General features: G+C 36.1%; 1 protein-coding gene across 3 annotated transcripts in view; it reads right to left on the reverse strand.

The window, feature by feature from the left end:
- Positions 1–13,661, reverse strand: part of PTPRZ1 (protein tyrosine phosphatase receptor type Z1) — a 128,082-nt gene extending 114,421 nt beyond the window's left edge. For all 3 annotated transcript variants that reach the window (XM_023740906.1, XM_023740905.1, XM_023740904.1), the window contains exon 1: positions 13,478–13,661. In XM_023740906.1, the coding sequence (XP_023596674.1) occupies positions 13,478–13,586 (109 nt within the window). In that variant the 5' untranslated portion in view covers positions 13,587–13,661. The remainder of the gene's footprint in view (positions 1–13,477) is intronic.
- Between the last annotated feature and the right edge of the window lie 10,311 nt (positions 13,662–23,972).

Here is a 23,972-nt window from a genome sequence, read left to right on the forward strand (position 1 = left end):
CACAATCAACACCCATGGAAGCAACAGTCAAGAAATCAAATGATGTATTGCATTGGGCAAATCTGCTGCAAAAGATCTCTTTCAAGAGTTGAAAAGCAAAGATGTCACTCTGAGGACTATGATGTGCCTGACCCAAGCCAGGGTACTTTCAATCGCCTCATATGCATGCAAAAGCTGGACAATGAATAAGAAAGACCAAAGAAGAATTGATGCCTTGGAATTGCGGTGTTGTGAAGAATATTGAATATACCATGGACTGCCAGAAGGATGAACAAATCTGTCTCAGAAGAAGTACAAGCCAGAGTGCTCCTTAGAAGCAAGGATGGCAAAACTTTGTCTCATGTACTTTGGACATGTTATCAGGAGGGATCAATCCCTGGAGAAGGCTATCACGCTTGGTAAAGTATAGGGTCAGTGAAAAAAAAATGGAGACCCTCAACGAGATGGATTGACACAATGGCTGTAACAACTGGCTCAAACATATCAATGATTGTGAAGATGGCACAGGACTGAACAGTGTTTTGTTCTGTTTTCAACAGGGTCACTACAAATCGGAACCAACCGGATGGCATCGAACAACAACAGACCCTGTGTCACCACAATCTACTATTGCAGTATTTACCATACTTTATCGTTGTTGTTTGCCCATTTGTGGTTGCCTCCATTCATCATTGCATCCCCGGGGCCTTGCACAGTGCCTGGCTCACATTACACAGCCAGTTTGTATTAGTCGGTTAACTTAATGATGTCAATGCTTTAAATGTTCCTTTTACATGGAGTATGTAATAACATTTAGGTAAAAAGCAAGCCAGGGAAGTAGTAAGAAGCTGACTCCTTCGTATTCTAGCACAGATTAAGTTCACCTAAAAATGTTCTCAAAGATATATAAGGACATTGTATGCACAAATGCATCTGTATTTATATAGCCTTGCTTCAAGGATAGACTTGGCATTTTGGAAATGAAAAACTATATGCTATTTATGGAAAAAATGCTGCAATCAGATCTTACTTCCTAGATATGCTCATGAAATATGAAAGGACAGGAACCACACATGTAAAGGTTAGATTAGCCATTTGTAATTTAGAGATAATCCAGCTTGGCATATGCCAAATTTTGGGTTTGCTTTGGCAGTGATTTTGCGTGGCTCTGCCATTGTTCTGACTTCCAGGTTGCAAAGGGCTACAAAATATACTTTACTGTTTCTATTTATGATTTACAGCTACTTCTCATATGCTAAATTTGCCCTGAAATCACTCCACTATATATCTATATAAGGGAGCCCCGGTGGCACAGTTGTTAAGAGCTACAAAAGGTTGGCAGTTTGAATCCAGCAGCTGCTCCTTGGAAACCTGATAAGGCAGTTCTACTCTGTCCTACAGAGTCACTGTGAGTCAGAATCGACTCAACAGCAATGGGTCTTTGGGACAGATATATATATATATATATATAAAATATTATATCCTTATTTGTTGCAAGAAGGATTTGGAATGGCTCTTTGTAATTATACTATTACTAGTGACAATTCCTTGCAGGTGAGATTAATTCTGAGCCCTGTGATCCTGGAGAAAGCAGGGTAAGAACTACTAAGTATTTACTGGACACCTACTATGTGTGAGGCACTGCTTTATACGCAGGGATACAGTAATGAAGAAAACAAAGCTTTGCCCTTTAGAAAGTTATGTTCTCTCCTGCCCCATCCCAATTTATCTACATTTACGTAGAAAGATGTCCACTAACTATTGTTGAGATAAAAGCAGATCACAGAGCAACACATATAGTAAGAGGCCACAGAATGGCAGGAAGAGTAAGTCTGAAGACATTTGTAGCAGTGACTTCTAGACGGTAAAATCCCAGCTACTTCTCACTCTCTTTGTATAGATAATTGATATTTTTAAATGAACATGTATTATTTTTATAATTAGTAACAAATAAAGCAACTTTCATTGTTGGGAGAACATATATAAGATTGGCACTGATGATATTAATCAAGATAATGGCTCAGGACTCTGATCTCGGCATTGAGGGAGACTGATCAGAAAGGCATCTACCTGTAATCTACCACATTCAGTCTCCTTGGCCTGGGCATGGTCTCTTCTCACTTCCATTTGTCATCAAAAGTAATTTTTTTTTAAGTTATAAAATCAAAGTTATTAAAACAGTTATAAAAGTTACAAAATCAAAAAGTTATATTTAAAAAATGTTCTATTAAATCAGAGAGATGAATAGCTTCCCCTAGGAGAATAAAGTTTAACCCAAGTGGACAAAAATATAATTTTAAGTCTGAGATTGCTGCTCCTTCCTCAGAGACCATCAATCCCCACCCTGGCCATGGATGACTGCCGGACTGGACTGGGAGCCTGCACCTCCACTGACCTGCTCCACACAGGGTCTTCTATTCTCATTTCCAGCTCTTTCAGAGGAGCCCCATGGAGGACATGAGTTTTTTTTGTTTCCAGCACTGCGTGTGCAGACATTTGTGAGTGAGGGAGGCTCTGGGTGGGGGGTGATCCAGCAGGCCAGCTAGCAGCATCACACTGAAGCTGGAGCCCTTCTTTGGCTACAGCTTTCTCCCTTGATTGTCTTGCAAGGACTCCCGACCGCCTTTCTCTTGGTTCTGGCTTCCTTCAGGTGCATTCTCCCCATGTTGTCAAACTCTATAGGCCTAAATCCTAGCTCTAAATAGGGTTCAGGCTTTCTTCCCTTCCCATGGAACACTAGACTTATACAGTTTGAGAAATGAATCCGGGCAGCTCATATAAGCATACCAGAAATTCTAGTTAAGAAGCTCTCTGAAGAGTCCACAATAGTTTGAAGGCTGGTGTGTCTCCACACTCCAGCCAACAGAAATAAGTCCCAGCGCTGGCTCTGTCAAGGGACCTCTTATCTGAACAAAATCTATACATGGTTAAAGTAGAAAATTGGAATCTGTAGCTAGCAGGATAGATAGATGATAGATAGATAGATAGATAGTCATGTAGACACATATATACATTCAATGAAAATAGGAAATAAAATCAGCCAGTCCTAAATATATCTCATTTTATTTCACAATCATTTCTGTGATTCTGTGTTTTAGTTATTTAATCATATTTCACTTAATGAAAAAAAATATTTCTGAATATAAGAAATGAGCCATTTACTTATTTTTCTTCTTCTTCCTCACTGGAAAATCCTTGGTTTAAAGAGTCAGATTTACCACACAGAAAGAATAGGAGACGGAACTACATAAGTCTTTCACTCAGCCTTCATTGATGCCTAAGCAGGAGGAGGGCATAGGTCAACTTAAAATAATTTTAATGATATTTTGCCTTATGTACAACAGAAGGAAACACTGCCCAATACTCATCATCTTCATGATTGTTGGTATGTTCGAGTCCATTGTTCTGGCTATTGTGTCCATCCAGCTCATTGAGGATTTCCCTCTTTTTCGCTGATCCTCTACTTTACCAAATATGATGTCCTTTTCTAGTCATCTGTTCTTCCTGACCAGCCCTTATAGATAACAACAGTCTAATCATAGATGGTTTTTATTAACCATGTAGTATATTCTTTTTCCTTTTGCTGAAATATATATTTCATGAACTAGAGCACTCGAGAGTAAAGAACACAGACTGTGAGGTAAAGGAGGTCCTGAAAAGAAAAGGGGAAAAATACATCCAGACAGAAAACCCAGTAAGGTTAAGCACAGGCAGAAAGACGAGGAGCAAGGTTTTCCCATCCTGAGCCTCCAGTGGACATCCCCAGTCTCTTCAAGACTCTATTAGATGCTGTCGCAGGGGTAGTTGTGACTACAGAATCTATGCAACTTTCTCAATAATGGAAAGACCCATTATAATTTCAACTTTATTCAAGGGGAAAACTCATAATAATTTTACTATTTGATAAAATTACCAACGGTTTGTACTTGCAATGCTATTTTGCAGCCCCATCTTTTTCCCTCATTCTACACTAAATGATAGTTGCAGACAAATAAATTCTGAATTTCAGATTATTTAACTGTACCCTATTCAGCCTCTGAAGTGAGGCATACTGTAGTCATACATAGGAGCAGTTTGCCCAGAATATCAATCTTAGGCAAACTTTTAAAAATACACAGATGATGGGAAAGTCTTGCCCATAAGAAGCATTCAAGCAAATCAACTCCTCCTAAATTCTCTCATGAGATTATCAGATATGCCCAGACTTGTTCATTCTGTTTGGGCTCGAGTTAAGACACTGCCAAATAATAATCACTTGGATTTGTAGTGTTCTTGCTCAAAGAGCTTTCCTACAATATGGAGCCTCTATTTCATCTATATACAATTAAGTAGGACATTATTAAAGCTTCTTTACAGATAAGAACACAGAAAGGCAGAGCAGTCAGGCAGCCTGGTCAGGCTGCATGTTAGTGATGACGGGAAGCCCTGACCTTGAGTGCTCTCTGTACTGCAATTAGACGTCTGTGATTTCCTCTCACTGGGACTCCACCAAGCAAAGACCCTACATTCTGACTGGTGAAAACACAAAGCTGTGGTTCTTATTCAAACTACCTTGTCCTTCCTATCTAGAAAGAATCCAAGTAAATAAAAAATATTTTGTCTCAACAACCTATTTGTTTTTTTAAAATTTTACAATATAAACAGCACAGAGGAAGAAGTAAAAGTCTGCTGCCTCCTAGGGCCTCACCCACTTCCACAGTCCCAATGCCCCAGGGTAACCAACACAAACAGGCTGGTATGTATCTTTCCAGAGCTTTCTTCTTTGGCCATATAAACATATAATATTTAACAGAAATGAACTAATTCTATACATAGAGTTCGAAAACTTGCTTTTTCACTCCGAAGTTGGAAATGTGAAATGAGCAGCCTGTTTAATATAAGGAGTGATGAATCAAAGAGGGAAATATAATTTGTTAAATATCATTTATTATATTTCAGATTCTAAGAGTAAGAAGAAGCCTGAATGAGCCAGAGACCAGCCATTATTCTACATGGATTTACATTTTCTTTATCAGTTTGGCCTACTTTCTTGTAGGGCAAGAGAAGTTAAATACTAAACCTAACTATATCGAAAACTAAAAGCCCAATGCCACACCACACCATATAAAGCGTTATTCTATGGCTCTTTTGTTTTCCATAAGAGTCTCTTCTAGCCTGTAAGCTTATTGGAATGGAAAGACAATTTAGACAGGATATTCTCTTTACGAAAATAGAATTGATTTGGTATTGAAAACTTCGCCCCCTCTGGGGTCTCCAGCCAAGTGTTCAATAGCGACCCGTGTGTGGCCAGAGCAACCACACTTTCTCACTTGTATCCTTTCACTAAAACTTTAAAGGTATCGAGGTTTAAGAATATTCGAGAATACATCAATATAAAATTTCACTTTCAGGTTGTTTTAAACCATGGTGAAAAACACATGATATAATATTTTTAGAAGTTCAGGAAATAAAGATTATATTTCAACAGTGATTACTTTTGAGTTACAGTCCATGCATTTCTGGTATCTTATCATTGCTTGAGGTTCCAATCAAAGACCTAACAACTCAAACAGAAGGACTAGTTTAATATCTCATATGATGATTAAGGGCTATGTCTCCATGATATTAAAAAACAAGACCAGATGATGATATAGATTTTTTTTCCCCTACTATATTGTCTTTATTTAGGCACTGTCATAAAAAAATTTAAGGTTAATAGAAAGAATAAAATTTAATTTCTGAAATACTTAAAGGAAATAAAGTCACTACCAGGCGCTCCTTGGAAACCCTGTGTGGTAGTTGTACTCTGTCCCACAGGGTCGCTATGAGTTGGAATCGACTCCACGGCAACAGGTCACATTTATGGAAAGAACTGGATTGTTAGTGCCGACATTCTCAGATTTACAATCCACTCTTTCATCATAGAGTGGCAAAAAAATCTTTGCTCACCTTCCTATAATAACTTTAAAAATGGGCCCATCGACTGTATTTACCAACCCTGTCATTTCTCAGCATAATTATAATTATAGCATACGTCCTGAAAGAAAAGTTGTTTTTAGCCTATGTAAAAAAAAAAGTACATACCCTTTCCTCCTCTTCCACCCCCTTTTTTTCCATCCATCTGGTAGCCAGCTTGGATTTGTATTGTATACCTTTTACAAACAACTTTTGCTTAAGTGGTTCCATTTAGATAATGTTAGACATAAAATAATATTTTTAAATGGTTTATGGTTGAGTGATGAGCTCTTGTACAAACAGTTGTTATGATGTAGTTAGTAATTTTTATTAACAGAATTCTATATGTAAATCCTCTTCACTTTCAGCAAGCAAGGTTGTCATCTGCATATCACAGGTTGTTAATGAGTCTTCCTACAATCCTGATGAAGATCAAAGGCTACAGTCTGCAGTATGGGTTACACCTCAACACAAAAAAAAAACCCAAAAATCTTCCCAAATGGACCAATAAGCAACATCATGATAAATGGAGAAAATATTGAAATTATCAAGGATTTAATTTTACTTGGATCCACAATCAAAGTCTACAGAAGCATAAGTCATGAAATCGAATGACATATTGCATTGGGCAATTCTGCTACAAAAGACCTCTTTAAAGTATTAAAAAGCAAAGATGTCGCCTTGATGACTAAGGTGCACCTGACCCCCCATGGTATTTTCAATCGCCTCATATGCATGCAAAAGCTGGACAATGAATAAGGAAGACTGAAGAAGATGTATTTGAATTGTAGTGTTGGTGAAGAATATTGAATATACCATGGATTGCTAGAAGAACGAACAATCTGTCTTGGAAAAAGTACAGCCAGAATGCTCCTTAGAAGCAAGGATGGTAAGACTTCATCTCACTTACTTCAGACACATTCTCAGGAGGGACCAGTCCCTGAAGAAGGACATCATGCTTAGTAAAGTAGAAGGCCAGCAAAAAAGAGGAAGACTCTCAATCAGATGGATTTACACAGTGGCTGCAACAATGGGCTCTAATACAGCAATGATTGTGAGGATGGCGCGTGACCAGGCAGTGTATCGTTCTGTTGTGCTTGAGGTCGCTATGAGTTGAAACCAACTCGATGGCACCTAACAACAACAGCATTACATAAATACTCTAGGGAGAGTCCTTCCTTCAGAAATAGCAGCTAATTTGATAAATTTAAACAATAACACAATACAAGAAGGAACACAAGTATATAGCTCAACAAGTTAAGCTGTTATATACAAAACTAGGACTAAGTGTGGTTAAGACCAATTTACTTGAGCCATTTATAACATTAATTCTGTTGAAGAACAATATAACTAATTTATCCTGCAATTTTATATGGTTAGTATAGTTTTTCACTTTCTAGGTGGGATAATAAGCATAGAAACTGAAAATCCTACAAACCTTTAACTATTTGTATTAAAAATCAAATGAGACAATAAACTTTATAGTGACTAGTCCACATTTTTCACCTTTGGCTTTGATGTGATTTGCTTCAGAGAGATATGTTCATTTGGATAAAGGCTTTCATTTGTTTTCTTTTTAATATTCTAGGAGGTCAGACAAAACAATGAAGCCAGACTCACTTGGAGCTAAGCAATTATAAAATATTCCTCCCCTTAAATTCTTTCTAGTCTCTTCCTAGGATCCTCAAAATTCTAGAAATAGATAATTTTCTAAACCAATGAGAAACACCAATATAAGTTGAGCAACATAGCTTTAAAACTTTGGTAAGCTTCTGTCCTCATCCTGCCCCTGGAACATCTCCTTCTGAGACCTGCCACTCCTCCATCCACAGCCAATGACACTTTTTAATGAGTCTATTGCTTTGATCACCAGACTGTCCCCTGAAGGACCTAAAGTGAACAGGCCTTAAGTTACACGCGGGATGATACAATTTGATTATAAAGCAAAGAAGTGTGCATTGTTTAGGCATAGACCTATCTCCAAAAATCTGATCACTCTATGGGTACCATGTCTTTACTCAATTAGCCCAGCAAAATGAGGAGCTCTCTGGCTTTCTCCTAAGATAAGAGGACAGGCACAGATGTATGCTCCCTTGCTGTTTTATTTGCTGAAACCGATTAGTAAAACTGCTATCCTCTCTTGACCTGATGAAGCATACCCAGCTGCTTAGGGACCACAGACTGCTGGGAAACACACCCTCTACCCTACTGGTCAACATACATGGCCCCTTGCTTGGAATGGTGAGAAGTGTAACCTTCTCTCTCTCTAGGATTCAGGTCTTCTATTTTCTGACTCTGAGTACAGGAGGAAGGGAGGATGCACTAAAGCTTGTTTTTCATTTTGTTCCGACCTGGTAAATATCTGAGCTCTTGGTTTAAAGGTCCACAGGTTAGAGGAAAATAACTTGCTTTTATTTCCACCTCTGGGAATAGGAAGTTATTTGTTAACAGAAGTAAACTAGGCTCCTTTTTATTCTCTTGAGCATCTAAGTATGAAGTTTTCTACAACAGCCATATATTAGTTTTTTAATCAGAGCAAACACTATCTAAAAAGGAATACGGTGGTGAATGTTTAAAAGATGGCTTGTGATAGTCTTAGTAATTAAATATGTAAGAGACCAAAATGAGAACTTTAACCCCCCAGGCAAAAACTCCTTGGAGAAAAGTTTATCCTGGGATCAGCATTTGTATATAAATATAGCAATTATCTTTATTAGTGCACACATTTCAATGATTCCCAAACCACTATTGGCAATATCTAAATAAGTCTTTTAAAAAGATATTCTGTATTAAATTTTACTCAAATGGTGACATCATCAGATGTTTTCCAGGAGAACCTGGGACCTGTCTCTCATGATGTCCTCGTGCATGGGTGGAGACGCACTCTAACCACTCATAATCTCTCCTAACACATTCCTCATAATCATTGGGTGGGGTGAGATAGGGCAAAAATCACCTGTAATTTTCACAAAACACTAGAACTTCTATTTTGGAGAAAACGAATGACAAAATGGGTTCTGGCTTTCACTTATAAAATCTTAAAGACATAGTTTTGAAAAGACAAAGACTCTCAAGATAAAAGATTCAAAATGAATATAACCTTTTGAAACGTCCCATCTAGAAGGGGATAGATGGAAAAAAGTGATTTTTCCCCTTCCATCTCTTTTCCTCTCACACCTTTTTCCCCCTCTGAAAGTATGCATCTGTGTAGTGCCTGAGTACTGAGAATTGCAAAAAACAACCAGCTGCCTTCGAGTCAACTCTGACTCATGGCGACCCCATGTGTGTCCGAGTAGAACTGTGCTCCAAAGGGTTTTCAGTGGCTGATTTTTCCAAGGTGCCTCCGGAAGGACTCGAAATGTCAACCTTCTGGTTACCAGCTGAGCATGTTGACTGTTTGTACCAACCAGGGACTCCTTGGAATCGCAAAGACTGGTTTTAATGGGAGGACATGCCCTAGTGCTCCCTCCTAGGAACCACAGCATTGCAAATGTCAGGAGTGCAGTGAGCTGAGCCAGTCTCACCTTGTTCAAGGTTTCTTAGTGTAAAATCCACCAGCCGATTTCTGGGCAAAATCAGTTAACTGGGATTAAGATCCAGGGCTCAAGAAATGTGGCAATAGCCCTTTTAAGAAATTCACCTGAGAGCCAGTCTCATAGATCAACAATGGAGAGTGAAAGAATAAATATTATTTGAAAGGATTTGAGATTGGCAGGGCAATCAAATCTTTCTTCTCAAAGCTCAGCCACAAAGTATGTTTGATCTGGCACACTGGCAAGGTAATTTGAAATGCATATGCTTACCCTACTGCAGTGAACTGCTGGAAGAAAGTAAACACAGACGGCCATGTGTCAAACTGAAATAGGTTGACTAGATTTTACACAGAAAAAATGCAAATGACTTTCAAAATACATAGCTGAAAAAACATAATAAAAGGAGAAATCCAAGGGGAAAGTGGCACCTTTTTTGGAAAGTAATTGCTAACATGCTTTTCTACTTCTAAAATATTTGGGGATTGTGAATATTTAAATACAATTTCTGATTGGATGGTGTGAGTATATTGTTGTTGTTAATGACTTATGTAGGGAATGCCCCTAAAATTACTTTTACTATAATAAGTAAAAGTCAAATGTTTCTCCTAGATTGTTTCGGTATCATGTTATGTTTTTTAAAGATAAATGTTGTCATTTATTTTTACAGAGAAAGTTGGCTTTAGACAGAAAGTCATACATGTGCATTGATATAAAGACAAATTTTTCAAGAGGAATCATTTGGCAGTAAAATCATTCCAAGCAATGGTGTCCAGGCTAGGATTTTGCAGGGAAAGCTATGTAGATACATACTACCTGAGGTAATGGTTAGTTAAATAAAAATGATAGATATGAAGGACTAGTATAAAAATAAGAACTAGTATAAAAATAAATGATCTATTTGTTCATCCTAAACAATTTCGCTTGTGTTTCTATTAAAAGTGGACATTTTTTTTTCTATTTGAATAAATTTGGGTCTTGCTGTTGTTGTATGCCGTTGAGTCAATTCAGACTCCCAGTGACCCTATAGGAAAGAGTAGAACTGCCCCATTGGGTTTCCTAGGCTGAAATCTTTACGAGAGTAGATCACCAGATCTTTTCTCCCATGGAGCGAGCGGCTGGTGGGTTTGAACCACCAACCTTCCAGTTAGCAGCTGAGTACTTACCTTCTTAGTTTCTCTGAATTTGATTCTAAATCCTAAACCAGTTTTTCACTGTGATTCACGCAATACAAAGATATAAAAGTATTTTAAGTAAAAGCTAAAGGTATTTTTGAGTACCTTTAAAAGTTATTTAAAGTAAGACTTATAAGTAAGGTATTTAAACAAAGGAGGAAAAATGTGGCCCACTAAAAATAGTCTCTCTTAATCTGACTTCATTAAAATAACTTAGGTTAAAATAATATTAACAAACATTCAATCAAACAAAAACATAACCTATTTTTGGGCAAAACAGAAAGCAGTAAATTAAAAATAATTTATTTCTCACACATTCCTTTAATATATAAATAAATCTTCAAGGAATAATTCAGGAAAATTCACAGAAGAAATAAAGATGGCCAAAAACATATGGAAAGATACTTAACCTTATTAGTAATCAGGAAAATGCAAATTAAAACGAGATTCTACTTTTTGTCAGTCCAAAACCAAAACCGAACCTGTTGCCATCAAGTTGATTCTGACTCACAGTAACCCTATAGCACAAAAGTAGATCTGCCCCACAGGGTGTCCAAGGCTGAAATCTTTATGGAAGCAGGCTGCCACATATTTCTCCTGGGGAGCAGCTGTGAGTCTGACCTGCCGACCTGTCGGTTAGCCGCCATCAGGACTCCTTAGCGTTAGTGAAAATGTGAGGACATGGCTAAATTAACAAAATTCATTTGACCATATCTATTAATATTACAAATATTCAGGCCCTTTGACCCAACAACCATTTTTATTAAAGTCATTTTTTCTGAAAAAGAAATTGCACAAGTATATAGAGTTACATATCTGAGGATGTTCATTACATTGTAATAGCAAAACAACAGCAACAACAAAAACAAAAAAAGGGAGAGAATTACATTTAAAATAACCAAATAAGATACAGAATGCTAGATCAATTTGGTTTTTATGAATTCATCAGGATTTTAAAAATTTTTTTAAAATCAGTATTTTGTAGATACATGGGTCATAATTATAAATGAGTAAATTAAGCACAGGTCTTTCTATATAATAGCATACAGCTCTATCTCATACATATCTGCAGAGTAATCCACAATATATGCTTTAATTTGTTCACCTTTTCTGCTTTGATGGATATTTTGATCTTTTTCCATGCTTTAACTAATTTCACAGAAGAGGTAATACAAACAGCTAATCAAAATCAAAATCTTGACTTCACTGGTAATGAAACAAAAGCAATTTAAAACAACAAATGTCATTTTTTTAACCTACTATATTAGCAAAGATTTTTAAACAAATGATAATGATCAACTCTGGCTAATATTCAGTGGGGTAGCCAATTCCATATACTACTATAGGTTAGGGTAACTGCTCCAGAAAGCAATTATGCGGTGGTATCAAGGACCTCAAAAGCATTTATTGCCTTCTACTCAACAATGGCATATCAAGGATTCTCTAGCAATGTAATGATCAAAATACAAATAAAGATTTGTATCTATCGATTTTTCTATCTGGCACTGTTTATAGTAGCTTACATAAAAAATAAGGGACTGGTTAAACTATGAACCATTTATTCAATCGAAATATTAGGTAATCATTAAGTATCACGATCGGGGGAACTCATCAGTGAAATGAGGAAATGCTGAGAAACAACTTCAAGAGATAAATTAGATGAATAACTCTATGTATAAAAATACACAAACATAAGATACTAAAAACAGGCCTGGAAGGAATATAGTTTTTTTAGTGGACACCCCTGGTGGGAGTAAAGAGTGGTTTTTATATTCTTCTTTGTGTTTAAATGTATGTTCGATATTTTCTATGATGAATATTAAATGTTTTTAAAGTAAAAATAATACTAATGGTTTAAAAAAAGAAAGAAAATGCATGCCTGTCTACAAAATTCATCATGTTGCTGCTATCATCTATGAAATAAAGTTCATATTGGGCAGGCTCACAGCAAAATACTTTAAATCTGATTCTATCTTATCAACCTAGTCTTATTTCTAAAGAGTACCCAACTCTATCCCAGATGGTCACAAGGCATGCCATAGTTCATTTAGAGCTTCTCCTCTCCCCTGTGGTTTCTGATCCTGATTTCTAGTTGTAAATATATCAGGCCAACTTCAGATATTTATGATGTTCTAAACCAAGTCTGGTAATCTGACAAGATCTTTTTTTCTAGTCTGTGACTTCCAAATAACTCAGCTATAGCAATTGAGATAGAAGCCCTTCCTAAGAGCAAGACTCCCTTCAATATTTGTGAAATGAATAAAAATAACCACTATGTGATCGCACAGCCCTGGTGGCACAGTGGTTAAGAGCTCGGCTGCTAACCAGAAGGTTGGCATTTTGAATCCACCATCCACTCCTTGGAAACCCTATAGGGCAGTTCTGCTCTGTCCTATAGGGTTGCTATGAGTCGAAATCAACTCGACGGCAACAGGGATATGGTGATCATCACAATAGCAGCTAATGTTCACTGGGAGCTCTATAAGTACAAGGAGGCTCTGAACCAAGTGCTTTACATATCATTTATCTCATTTTATGCTCAGAAAAACTCTCTATTTCACATATGAGAGAACTGAGCCTCAGGTTCCCTATTTCCCAAAGACATATAACCAATATGCACCTGGGATTCAAATCCAACTCTGTTTGACACCACTATGGTTACACTACCAAATCTGCTTATGGAAAATCCACCAGAAATCATTTTGCATTCAACATATTTTTTATTCATTAATCTAACTCAATTCCATGTAGCTAAGTTAAAATGATATGTAATATGTTGAGCTATAAAGCTTCTCTTTATATATAAAAATAGACACAAAGGCAAGTACAACTTCCTGCTGAATCTCATTATACGTTTACCTGTATAGGACCAGCCGATCTCTTCAACAAGTTTTCTCTGTTGCCTGTAGTATCCATAAACCCAATCTATAACCAAGAAAAACCAATTGATTACTGTACAGGAAAACATTTGTCCAAATTAAAAAATATATCTAAGAACCCCAAATCATTCATACCACAAATGGAACTTGATTACTTCTTCCCACGGCATCTTCACAACATGTCCCCTCAACCCCAACCACCATGATTACAGACTCTGGTAAAGCCGTTACAGATTCTGGTACAGACTCTGGTAGTTAGTGTAAATTTGGGGGGGGGGGGGTATGTTTAAGGCATCTGGAAGTTCAGGCAGGGAAAAATCAAATATTCTGGATAAATTAGGAGCAATTTAGAAGATTTCACCCCTAGACAGAATAGAGTCAGAAACGCCAGTTTATCCTTCTTCCAAATTTTTCTTATCATTACACAAGTCTAATACCTGAAATCTTAGTGATTAGAGACACTTTTGGGCTTAAATCCAAGTTTTATTTGTAAATGCCTCTAGAAGACCCAAGAGATTATCATGCTTTCAAAATCTGCTTACTTTTTAATGCAAAACGAAGTTAGTTGTGTTGAGGAAATGGAAAGTGATGTGTTGGCTGACAGAGATTATGTTAGACAACGTAGGTGAATTTGTAACCCCCTAAGGAACAGAGCTGCCACAGTAGTGTAACAGAGTGGGAAGCCAGAGCACCACAATGGTAGCAGATGCCTCATGACCCAGAGAGAGGCTCAAGATCTAGAACATGAGCCAAGGAGTGTAGAAAAGAAGGCTGATGGAGGCCAAAGTCTCAGTCTGCATAATTCAAAATTTGCCAGGGGCCATGCCTGCACCCAAGAACTGGAGATGTTATGATTCATCCTCCTCCTTCCAGTGCCATTGTCTCTTCATCGCAGACTGTAATAACAACAGTACTCAGTTTGGCTACATTGTAGGTGAAATAAATCTGTGTAGGCTAGGTTTGGAACCTCATCAGCATTGACAGAACTGCTTCTATAGAAAAGGCTACAATGAGCTAGTTTATAAATGAACTCCTGGAACATTACCCATTTATAAATTGGGGTTCTACCAATATAGATTTCATCTGGATGCAAGAATTTATTTAAAATGATATCAAATATATTGATTTTTCACAACAGTTGAAAAAATGAAACTCTTATTCTCTCTATACATTTTTTTTCTCTTTATTGATAGTTTTTCATTTCAGGGAAGCAAATATTTAAAGGACATTTCAAAATTATTTTTTTCTCTTCCATGTCATATAACCTGCTGCCATTGAGTCACTTCCAACTCATAGTGACCCTACAGGACACAGTACAACTGCCCCATAGTTTCCAAGGAAAGGCTGGTGGATTCAAACTACCGACCTTTTGGTTAGCAGCCACAGCTCTTAACCACTATGCCACCAGGTCCTATACTGTCCAATTATTACACATGATAATAAATAACTATTAAACTATCTCATAAAAACTACAAGGCAAGCCAGCTAGTGGAAATGCATATTCAGAACTCATAGATTATTCAAAGCCAAATCCTAACTTGGAGAAATAAGTTGTTTTCTCTAAAAATTTTACCGATAAATCTAGGTAAATATTCTATTGACCATGTAGCACATTTTGATATACATATACATACACACATACATATATACATATATATAACAGTTTTAATGAGATATAATTCACATACCATACAATTCACCTATTAAAGTATATAATTTAATGGTTTTTACTATAATCATATAGTTGTTCAACTATCTCCATAATCAAATCTAGAAGATTTTAATCACCACAAAAAGAAACACCATACCCTTTAGACACCACCAACCCCATCCCACCCCACCCTAGGCAGCCACTAATCTTTCTGTCTCCATAGATCTGCGGATTTTGGACTTTTCATATAAATTAAATCACACGGTATACACTCTTTAGTCCTCAATGATTGGCTTCTTTCACTTAGCATAATGCTTTCCAGGTTCATTCATGTTGTAGCATGTATTATTACTTCATTCCGTTTTATTGCCATATAGTATTGCATTGTATGGATGTACTTCATTTTATTTATCCATTCTTCAGTTAATAGGTATTTGGGTTGTTTCCACTTTTTGGCTATTATGAGTAATACTGCTATGAATATTTGTGCATATATTTATTTTTCTCCTTAAAAAAGTAAATATTATGTTCACATTTATTTTTCAAATAAATCTGTTCCATAAAATAGTAATCATTTAAGATTAAATTCTGGGACAAATAGTTCTTCATGATCATGGCATACAATCAGCTGGATGTTAGAGAGGACCTGAAGAAATCATTTGATTCAGACTTTAATATTCTAGAAAAAATAATTTCTATTTTAGAGATAAGGCAATTTACACCAAAGAAATGTAAACGCTTTGCACAGGTAGTAACGACAAAAATGCCAACAACAATTCAAGGCTCCCGCCTCCTACTCCACTGCTCCTTCCACAATATCAAGGATTCAACACAGTATTGAGAAGATTGGCTCTCTCTTAAGGTGCTTTGCCTGAGCAGGAAGCCCACAGCATGTACGCCCTTCAAAAGAAACAAAATAAAACAAAACAATACAGTGGGTATTGCCACCCAGAATCCTTTGGACAAATAAATTATAGAGAATTAACTGAACGCCTGATTTGACTTGGACATAAATTGGAATTTTCCTCCAAAACTTGGCACTGCCCACAGGGAAAAGATTTAATGTCATTCTTTTATCTGTTTTAAATATAAATATTTTAAAAATTGAAAGTATTTTTGTCATAGAAATGCATTTTGATCACTTCAAATCAGATATACAAAAACCTACATTTAACAAGTATCCTGCTGAAATAAATAAAACCGTAAACTCTTGTTTTAATGATTCAGTCTAAAGGATGACGGCAAAATTTCGGCAGATTTTAGCTTTCCTTGTAAGGCTTTACCGCTACACAGTGAGCATCTGTCCCTGGTTTTAATTACTTACATAAAGAAAGCTTTTCAATCCAAGATTCCCAGGTGTTGGTAGCTCTCTTCAGTTCCTTTATGTATTGTTCCCTTAATTGTTACTTCAAACAATCCGTTACACATTCATATGCTAATTACATAGGCCCTGGGCGTGAGAGAGTACCCCACTTTTAAAATTCTACTTAGAGGTCTGATAGATGAGATGCGATAGCTCCAATGAACAAGAAAAAAAAGAAGCTGGGTTCTTTTTTTCTTTTTGCATTACATACTTTGAAAACCAGTAAATGCTATATAAAATAGAATCTATCCAAGTGCTTACACATTTTTAAATCAATTAAAATGATGAAATACAGAATGTTTATTTCTGTGGATTTGATTTAGTTTCTTTTGTTTTTATACCTAGTCTCCTTGCATTTAAAAGTATTTGCCAGCTCTGTTTTGGTGTGAGCATTTTGTAGTAATAAAACTAAGACAGACATTTCAGGAAGGAATTACACGCATGATATATGACAAGAAAATATAACTTAATGAATTTTTTTCAAGGCTACTCTAAAATTTATCCTGAAAAAACATTCTTCACAAAGTGGTTTTTTGACCTACTAACAAAATTGAGAGAAATTGGCTTTATATTTTTTAGGCAACCTTACATGCTTCTATTTCAACCCAGTCCATCTTGTACTACTTTGAGAACTTACATATATGCCTGTATGTATTATGTGTATATATATATGTGTGTGTGTGTATATATATTTATACATACATATATATGAGCCCTGGTGGTACTGTAGTTAAGAGTTCAGCTGCTAACCGAAAACGCTGGCAGTTCAAATCCACCAGCCGCTCCTTGGAAACCTTATGGGGCAGTTCTACTCTGTCCTACCTCTGTCCTATAGGGTTGCCATGAGTTGGAATTGACTCAATGGCAACAGGTTTGGTTCAAGTTTATATATGTGTGTGTGTGCGTGTGTGTGCGTATGCCTCCATATATTATAAGGAGACCTGGTGGCACAGTGGTTAAAGCACTCGACTGCTAACTGAAGGGTCTGCTGTTCGAAACCACCGGCAGCTCCTTGGCAGAAAGATGCGGCAGTCTGCTTCCATAGAGATTTACAGCCTTGGAAACCTTATGGGGTCGCTATGAGTCGAAGTCAACTCGATGGCAGTGAGTGGGTATATGTTACATATACATATATACGTATGTATGTATATGTATATATAATCCTTTAGTTTCCTTGACACTCAAATGATGGAAATCAAAGTTTTGTTTTCCTTGACAACCACCACATGGAAGATATAGATAAATGCCAAATAGCATTATTTGCTCAAGTTTTCTAAACTGAAAAAAAAAAATCAGGGGGCTCTTTCCCTACTAAAAATATAATTACAAATACCTTGAATTGTAAAAATCCCTCTGATTATGCCCTTACCCTAAAGAAAGTCTCTGCTTTATGTTGATCAACAATTTATCACCTTCATCCTAACATATAATCTAGTAGCAGTGCTCTGACAAAAGAAAAAAATACATACACACACACATAAAAATGTTATAAAATGGCCAAAGTAGGGCAGGGAGAAGAAATAGAGTGGTCTTCAGAAAGGAAACTTTAGATAGATGATAACCACAGATAGAAGCTTGAAGTCTAGATGTCTCAAAGGGGACCTTTCAAAGGTAGATGATACTTCTATTTCACATCCTTTAATGAAGTTCTTAAGGAACTTCAGAGAGAGAAAGGTCATTTGTGGTAGAAGTCTGGAAAGGCTAAGAAGAAGGGATAAAATTAGAGATGAACTTTTTAAAGGCCTTGAGTGAGACTGACAAGGAGAGACTTGGGCAGATGAATGGTCTTTCCAGGTAGAGAAACAGGTATGAGCACCAAAGAAGAGGCAAATAGCGGAACCAAGCATTTGAGAGGTGAGTTGGTCTCTTACTAAGCGTGTGAATAGGTCACAATGGACTTATTCTTGGTGGTGGCTCACTGTCATACAGGGTCACATCAATCTTTGCACATTTTATCTTCTTCCTACTCTGCTCATATCCAGATTTTGTTTAAAAATGGGAAGGAGGTGGCCCACTGAGTTGACTGAAAGGTGTTGAGTATATTTTATATATCGGGTATATTTTGGAAAAAAAAAATTAAATAGTGTGGAATAAACAAACAAAAAAATTTCTAGCTGAAGTGAGTCGTGAAGGGAGAAACGTAGGTGGCTTATGAAAGCCTGGAGATGAGTCTGGGAACCCCTGGACACAGTCTGATATCCTGAGGGCAATTATTAGCCACTGAATAATTTGACAGTCAGCCGTACATAAGACCGAAGTGAAAGTGATAAGAAAAGGTTGATAATGACAGCAGTCCTAATCATCTCTCACTGCAAACAAAATAATAGAAACCCCTTCTCTGATAAGAAAGAAAATAAAATCAACAACACGAGTTCTTTTAGGAAGGAAATCAGCTTTTGATTAAAGAACACGTGCAAAAAAATCACCTGGATACAAAAGTTGTTTATTTCTTCACATGTTCTATCAGAAATGTCTTTCTTTGTTTGATTAGAAAGCTGAGTTTATGAGCCAAGTAATTCTAAATCAAAACATAACTAGGGTAAACTTTCCAGGCAAAATTAAATTTGCCCATGAATACAGTATACAACCTATACTATCATACTTGTCAGGTTTTCTCTGTGGATTGGCTTGCTGTCAAATTGTGTTACCATGTAGCCTGTCTTTACCTATCTGGAATGTAAACTTCTCTCCATTATATTTATAAAGACATTTGTGAAACATATTTTAGCTAATTGTGTAAGTTCAGATAATATGGATTGTTTAGGATATAGTAACAGGTCAAATATTATGCTTCTTGCTAATCACTTTTGATGTAACCACACTCCCTAAACACATACTGCTTTTTAAAATATATTATTTTCCTCCTAAACCAGTTGTTCTCCAATTTCAGCTGCTTTACAGTGTTAGAAAGAAGAGTACCATTGGTTTTCTCTCTACTGCAAAGAGTTAAACATGAAAGTACTTCTGACCGTCTCAAAACTTAAATCGCAACTTAGTGCCAAATGAACGGATGCATTCATTCTTACTGTTGAATATAAGGAATTCTGGAAAAGTTTGAGTTACGAGAATCCAGGTGACCTCTTAATTTAAGGATGAGGTTAAAGAGATAAAAAGTGGGTGCTTATGGCATTATACTAAGAAAAAAATGGTAAAATTATCAAATGAGATGGAAAGTTTGAACATAATGGAGAGCGCAAAAGAACAATGGGATCCATTTCTTCCATATGCTTGTTTTGGATGTGAGACATTCAATTAAATACCGAGGTCTCATAGGACTAAGGAAGAGTTCATTGGTGGGTAGTTAGATTTTATTGTTCCGTAGACACTGAGGACTGTGCATGCCTTCCCACAGAGAATTTGTATGGTGGCAATATGTCTACCAGACCTATTCAAAACTTTTCAATGAGAGCTCAAAATACTCACAGGCTTAACTTGGAAAGTAGCTAGGGATGTTTCCCATACTTACATATATGCATTTGACCTATGTGATTTCTATTTCTAAAGCTATTTTCTGTTGAAAATATGTTAATTTAGTTACTTTGTTCATTAGTACACAATTAACACATGTATTCCAGATAAACCAGAAAAAATCAGGTAAGCAAAAATAGTAAACTCACTAACAATCCCATCTCCTACAGACAACCACTGCTATTCCAGACGTTAAACTGTGTCTATATAATGAATTTATATTTTCATAAATTATGTACTCTGTATATTCATTGGTAACCTGCTTTTTCTATAAAATTACAAATCACTGACATCTTCTCAAGTTATAAATGCAGTTTGATAACATCACAGCAGTTCACTTAAAGCGTTCTCTGGGTTTTGGATACTGAAATAGAAAGTTGATTTAACGTTGGAAAATTTGTTGTTTCTTGGTTTGAAATGATATGAGTGATGATGGTTTCCATTAAGCTAGCCTTGCTTGAGCTTTATGTATAAAACAAAGTCAGTGAGAAATTAAATACTCCCCCTTTTTTTCCTGTCAACTTTCTTCTACAACACCAAGAAAACACCAAGATGGCACAAACTCATTGTCACTGTACAGTGCTATCATCACTATAGATACCTAGTTTTACATACATAACTAATAGTGAGTTTGTTCCACCATAAGAAGAAAAATCCAATTGCCTATGAAACAGTTAGAGCAGAGATAGAAATAATAACGTGTAAAAATAACTATTAGAAGAATAAGCTAACAGTAATATTACAAGTGGGAAGAGAACCAAATCTGTGTAAGGAAAACTATATGAAAGTGGGTAGGAAACATAGAGCTCATCAAATTACAAAAATAATGTGCTATTATACTTGTATCATATATTATTATATCATTTTACTATTACCTTATCTGTATAGTAATAATGTGCTACTATATTCAGACTGCTGTTGTGAAGTCTTATGCCTATGTGCTTTCACTGAAATCAGGCAGAGAATAAGAACGTCTGCTGTGCTTCTCTACAATTAGGATCTCCCAGGAAGTTGTGGATGACTGGCACACTAAAGTAACCAATTAGAGGGTACAATGGGATTCCATTCATATTAACCATGAGAAGCAGAAAACACCAACAAAATGCATAAATGAAAAAAAAAATGAACAATTATTAATATAAAAGAAAATGTGAATAAATGGAGAGACCCACCACATTCTTAAATGGGAACATTGAATTCTGGAAAGATATCAGTTCTTTGCAGATTAACGAATAGGTTAAATTTCACTGTGGTGTTTTTAATCGGCAGAATTCTTCTAAGTTTATATAGAAGGAGAAATGGAAAGGAATAATGGATAAGAAAGTTTAGAAAAAGAGAGAAATACTGGTAGTTAGGTCAACCAGATATTAGGAGGTAAGCTGACAGGCACATCAGTAAAACAAAGCACACAGCACTGTAACCGGACCTAGTATCTATCTATCTATCTATCTATCTATCTATATATATATAGGTTTAATCTGTAATAAGGGAAATATCACAATCAGATAATAAAATTAAGAAAATTACATTAAGGTGTTAGGGAAAGTAGCTACTTGGAAAAAAGTTCAATCATACTTCACACATGCATTAATATAAATATCAAGTGGATGAAAGAATGTTAAAGAAAGGATGTACAAGAAGTGTAAGAAAAAATGCAAGTGAATAATTTATCACAAGATGTGAACGACATTTCTACACGTAAAAAATAAACATAAAGAAACATTCATAGCTTTGATTACATAATATTTAAAACTTACATAGAAAAACCTTTAATGAGATGCAAATGTCTCTGATTCTACAAATCAGTAAGAGATATATGTAATTGTGTTCTGAAGCCTTAGTAAAAAACAAACAAACTTGCAGTCCATTTTTCATTTCTTATTTTGGATTTTACAATAAAAGCTTCTCCTTATTTATAAAACACCGCGCGCAGTAGCTAGAGACAGCATTAGCAGCATCAAGTTTAGGAAATCTTAGCCAAGGCTACATGTGACAGGCAATCTGAGCACTTCAGCTAGCAAGATAATGAAAAACAAAGACCCATAGCAAAATAGGCAATACAGCAAACTACAGATCATTTTGCTGGCCACAATGATCAAATCGGTTGGGTCTTCAAAATAACCTTATTTTAATTTGGGCATTACTCTTGAACAATAATTTTTGCTTAGATTTTTAGCTTCATTTTTGAAGCCCAAACATAAGCACTCATCCATTATGCAGGAAATTCTGGCAGCTTTATGTGTTAGCAACCTATTCTGAAATAGGTGTGGATCATATGATAAAATTACTGCCAACGTGTGGACTGATTCATTGCACAGTTATGCCTAGGCAAAGCAGAAAGATTTTCTTGACTTCTTTCCATGGTATTGACTGAAAATTCATTTTTGTCACAAATTTCATTTTTATTTTTTTTACTGTTCTAAGAAAACTTTTATTCATAAGAAACAAATTATAATAAACAAATTTGTCATTTTTTTCAATGGATTTTTAATGAGTTGAGATATTTTCTACTTGGCAATATATTTTATAAACTTAGTAAGTCACTTCTATTGCTCATTAAACCTGCTTAAGCTTGGGCAACATTTCAAGAGGAAATCAGGGTGAACTTGGTAGATCTGCCAACTTTAAACCATAATCACATATAAACATTTTGTGCCTCTTTTCACTGATTTCTTAGCATCAGGAGTCTAGACTCTGCCTTTGACTGATGACCTTGGACAAGTCACATTTTTGCTTATATTTCTATCATTGTAAAAGGGGGCTATACAGCCTCTCTTTACTTACAAGGGTACTAAAACAAGAGATAGGGTATATGTAAATCCACTTTTAGCTCTTTGTGAAAAATATGCTTATATGAACACATCATTTCTTGCATTTTAACATGCATAGTATATCCTTGTTCAGCCACAAAGTTATCTATTCATTTGTTTACTGTTACCATCTTATTCTTAGCTTGGAGCCCTCTTTAGTCTTAAAGGTAAGTATGGACACTCAAAGCAAATGGAAAATACAAATGTTGAACTACGTCCCCCAAGAACAATCTGAACACTGAAAAACATAATATTTAATGTTAATTAAACTTAAAGGGACTGTTCTTATCTAATTGCCTACCTACACACCAAAAAGAAAACATTTTAAAAGATAAGATTTTCAGAATATTTGTATCTTCCTTGTTTCAGAAAGGAGCACTGGTGGGGCAGTGGTTAAGAGCTACGGCTGCTAACCAAAAAGGTCGGCAGTTCGAAACCACCAGTTGCTCCTTGGAAACCCTATGGGGCAGCTCTACTTTGTTCTATAGGGTCATTATGAGTCGGAATCGACTGAGCGGCAACGGGTATGGTTTGGTTTTGGTTGTTTCAGAAAAGACTTAAGGAAGCTTGTCTAAAACCATTGTTTATTTATAAGTTCAAATTATTTATAGTTTAAAGTTGTTCTTCATTTTAGAACCACTTTCCCCACTAGTAATTCTAAGAAATTAAAATGCTTTGATAGCATCCTTAATTAGTTGGGTTTCAATTGTTACCAAGGTCTTACCTGTATTAGTCATTGATTTTGGTTGTAACTATATAAAAAAGATTATATCTACTGCTTTATTGGTACAGATAATTTGTTGCCAATAGATTATCGAGTAACAATTATTATCATCTTACTTCCCTCTGTTCTAAAATTTACTTGAAGTGAGTGGAAGTTGCTCAATTCCTATTAGCTCAATAGATTGGCACCGTGTAGAGATGTGGCTAATTTAGTTAGTTGCTTCACTTGCCTCTGCTTAGTCCTTGTACTCTCCCCTCCCCATGCCTCTACTCTGCCAAACATCCCACTTGTACTTTCTTTTCTTTCCCATGTAGATATGTGCACATTCTCCATGGAGCTCGAAGCCCCATGATGCTCATTCTACGAACCACCAAAATTTGCCTTAAGAAAAGAGGGGTCCATTAAACTACCAGTCACAGAACCCTTATCTTCAGACCTTATACTTGGTAATCTATCCTG

Source organism: Trichechus manatus, unplaced genomic scaffold (assembly GCF_000243295.1).
Source record: "Trichechus manatus latirostris isolate Lorelei unplaced genomic scaffold, TriManLat1.0 scaffold00167, whole genome shotgun sequence".
Classification (NCBI taxonomy): Eukaryota; Metazoa; Chordata; class Mammalia; order Sirenia; family Trichechidae; genus Trichechus; species Trichechus manatus.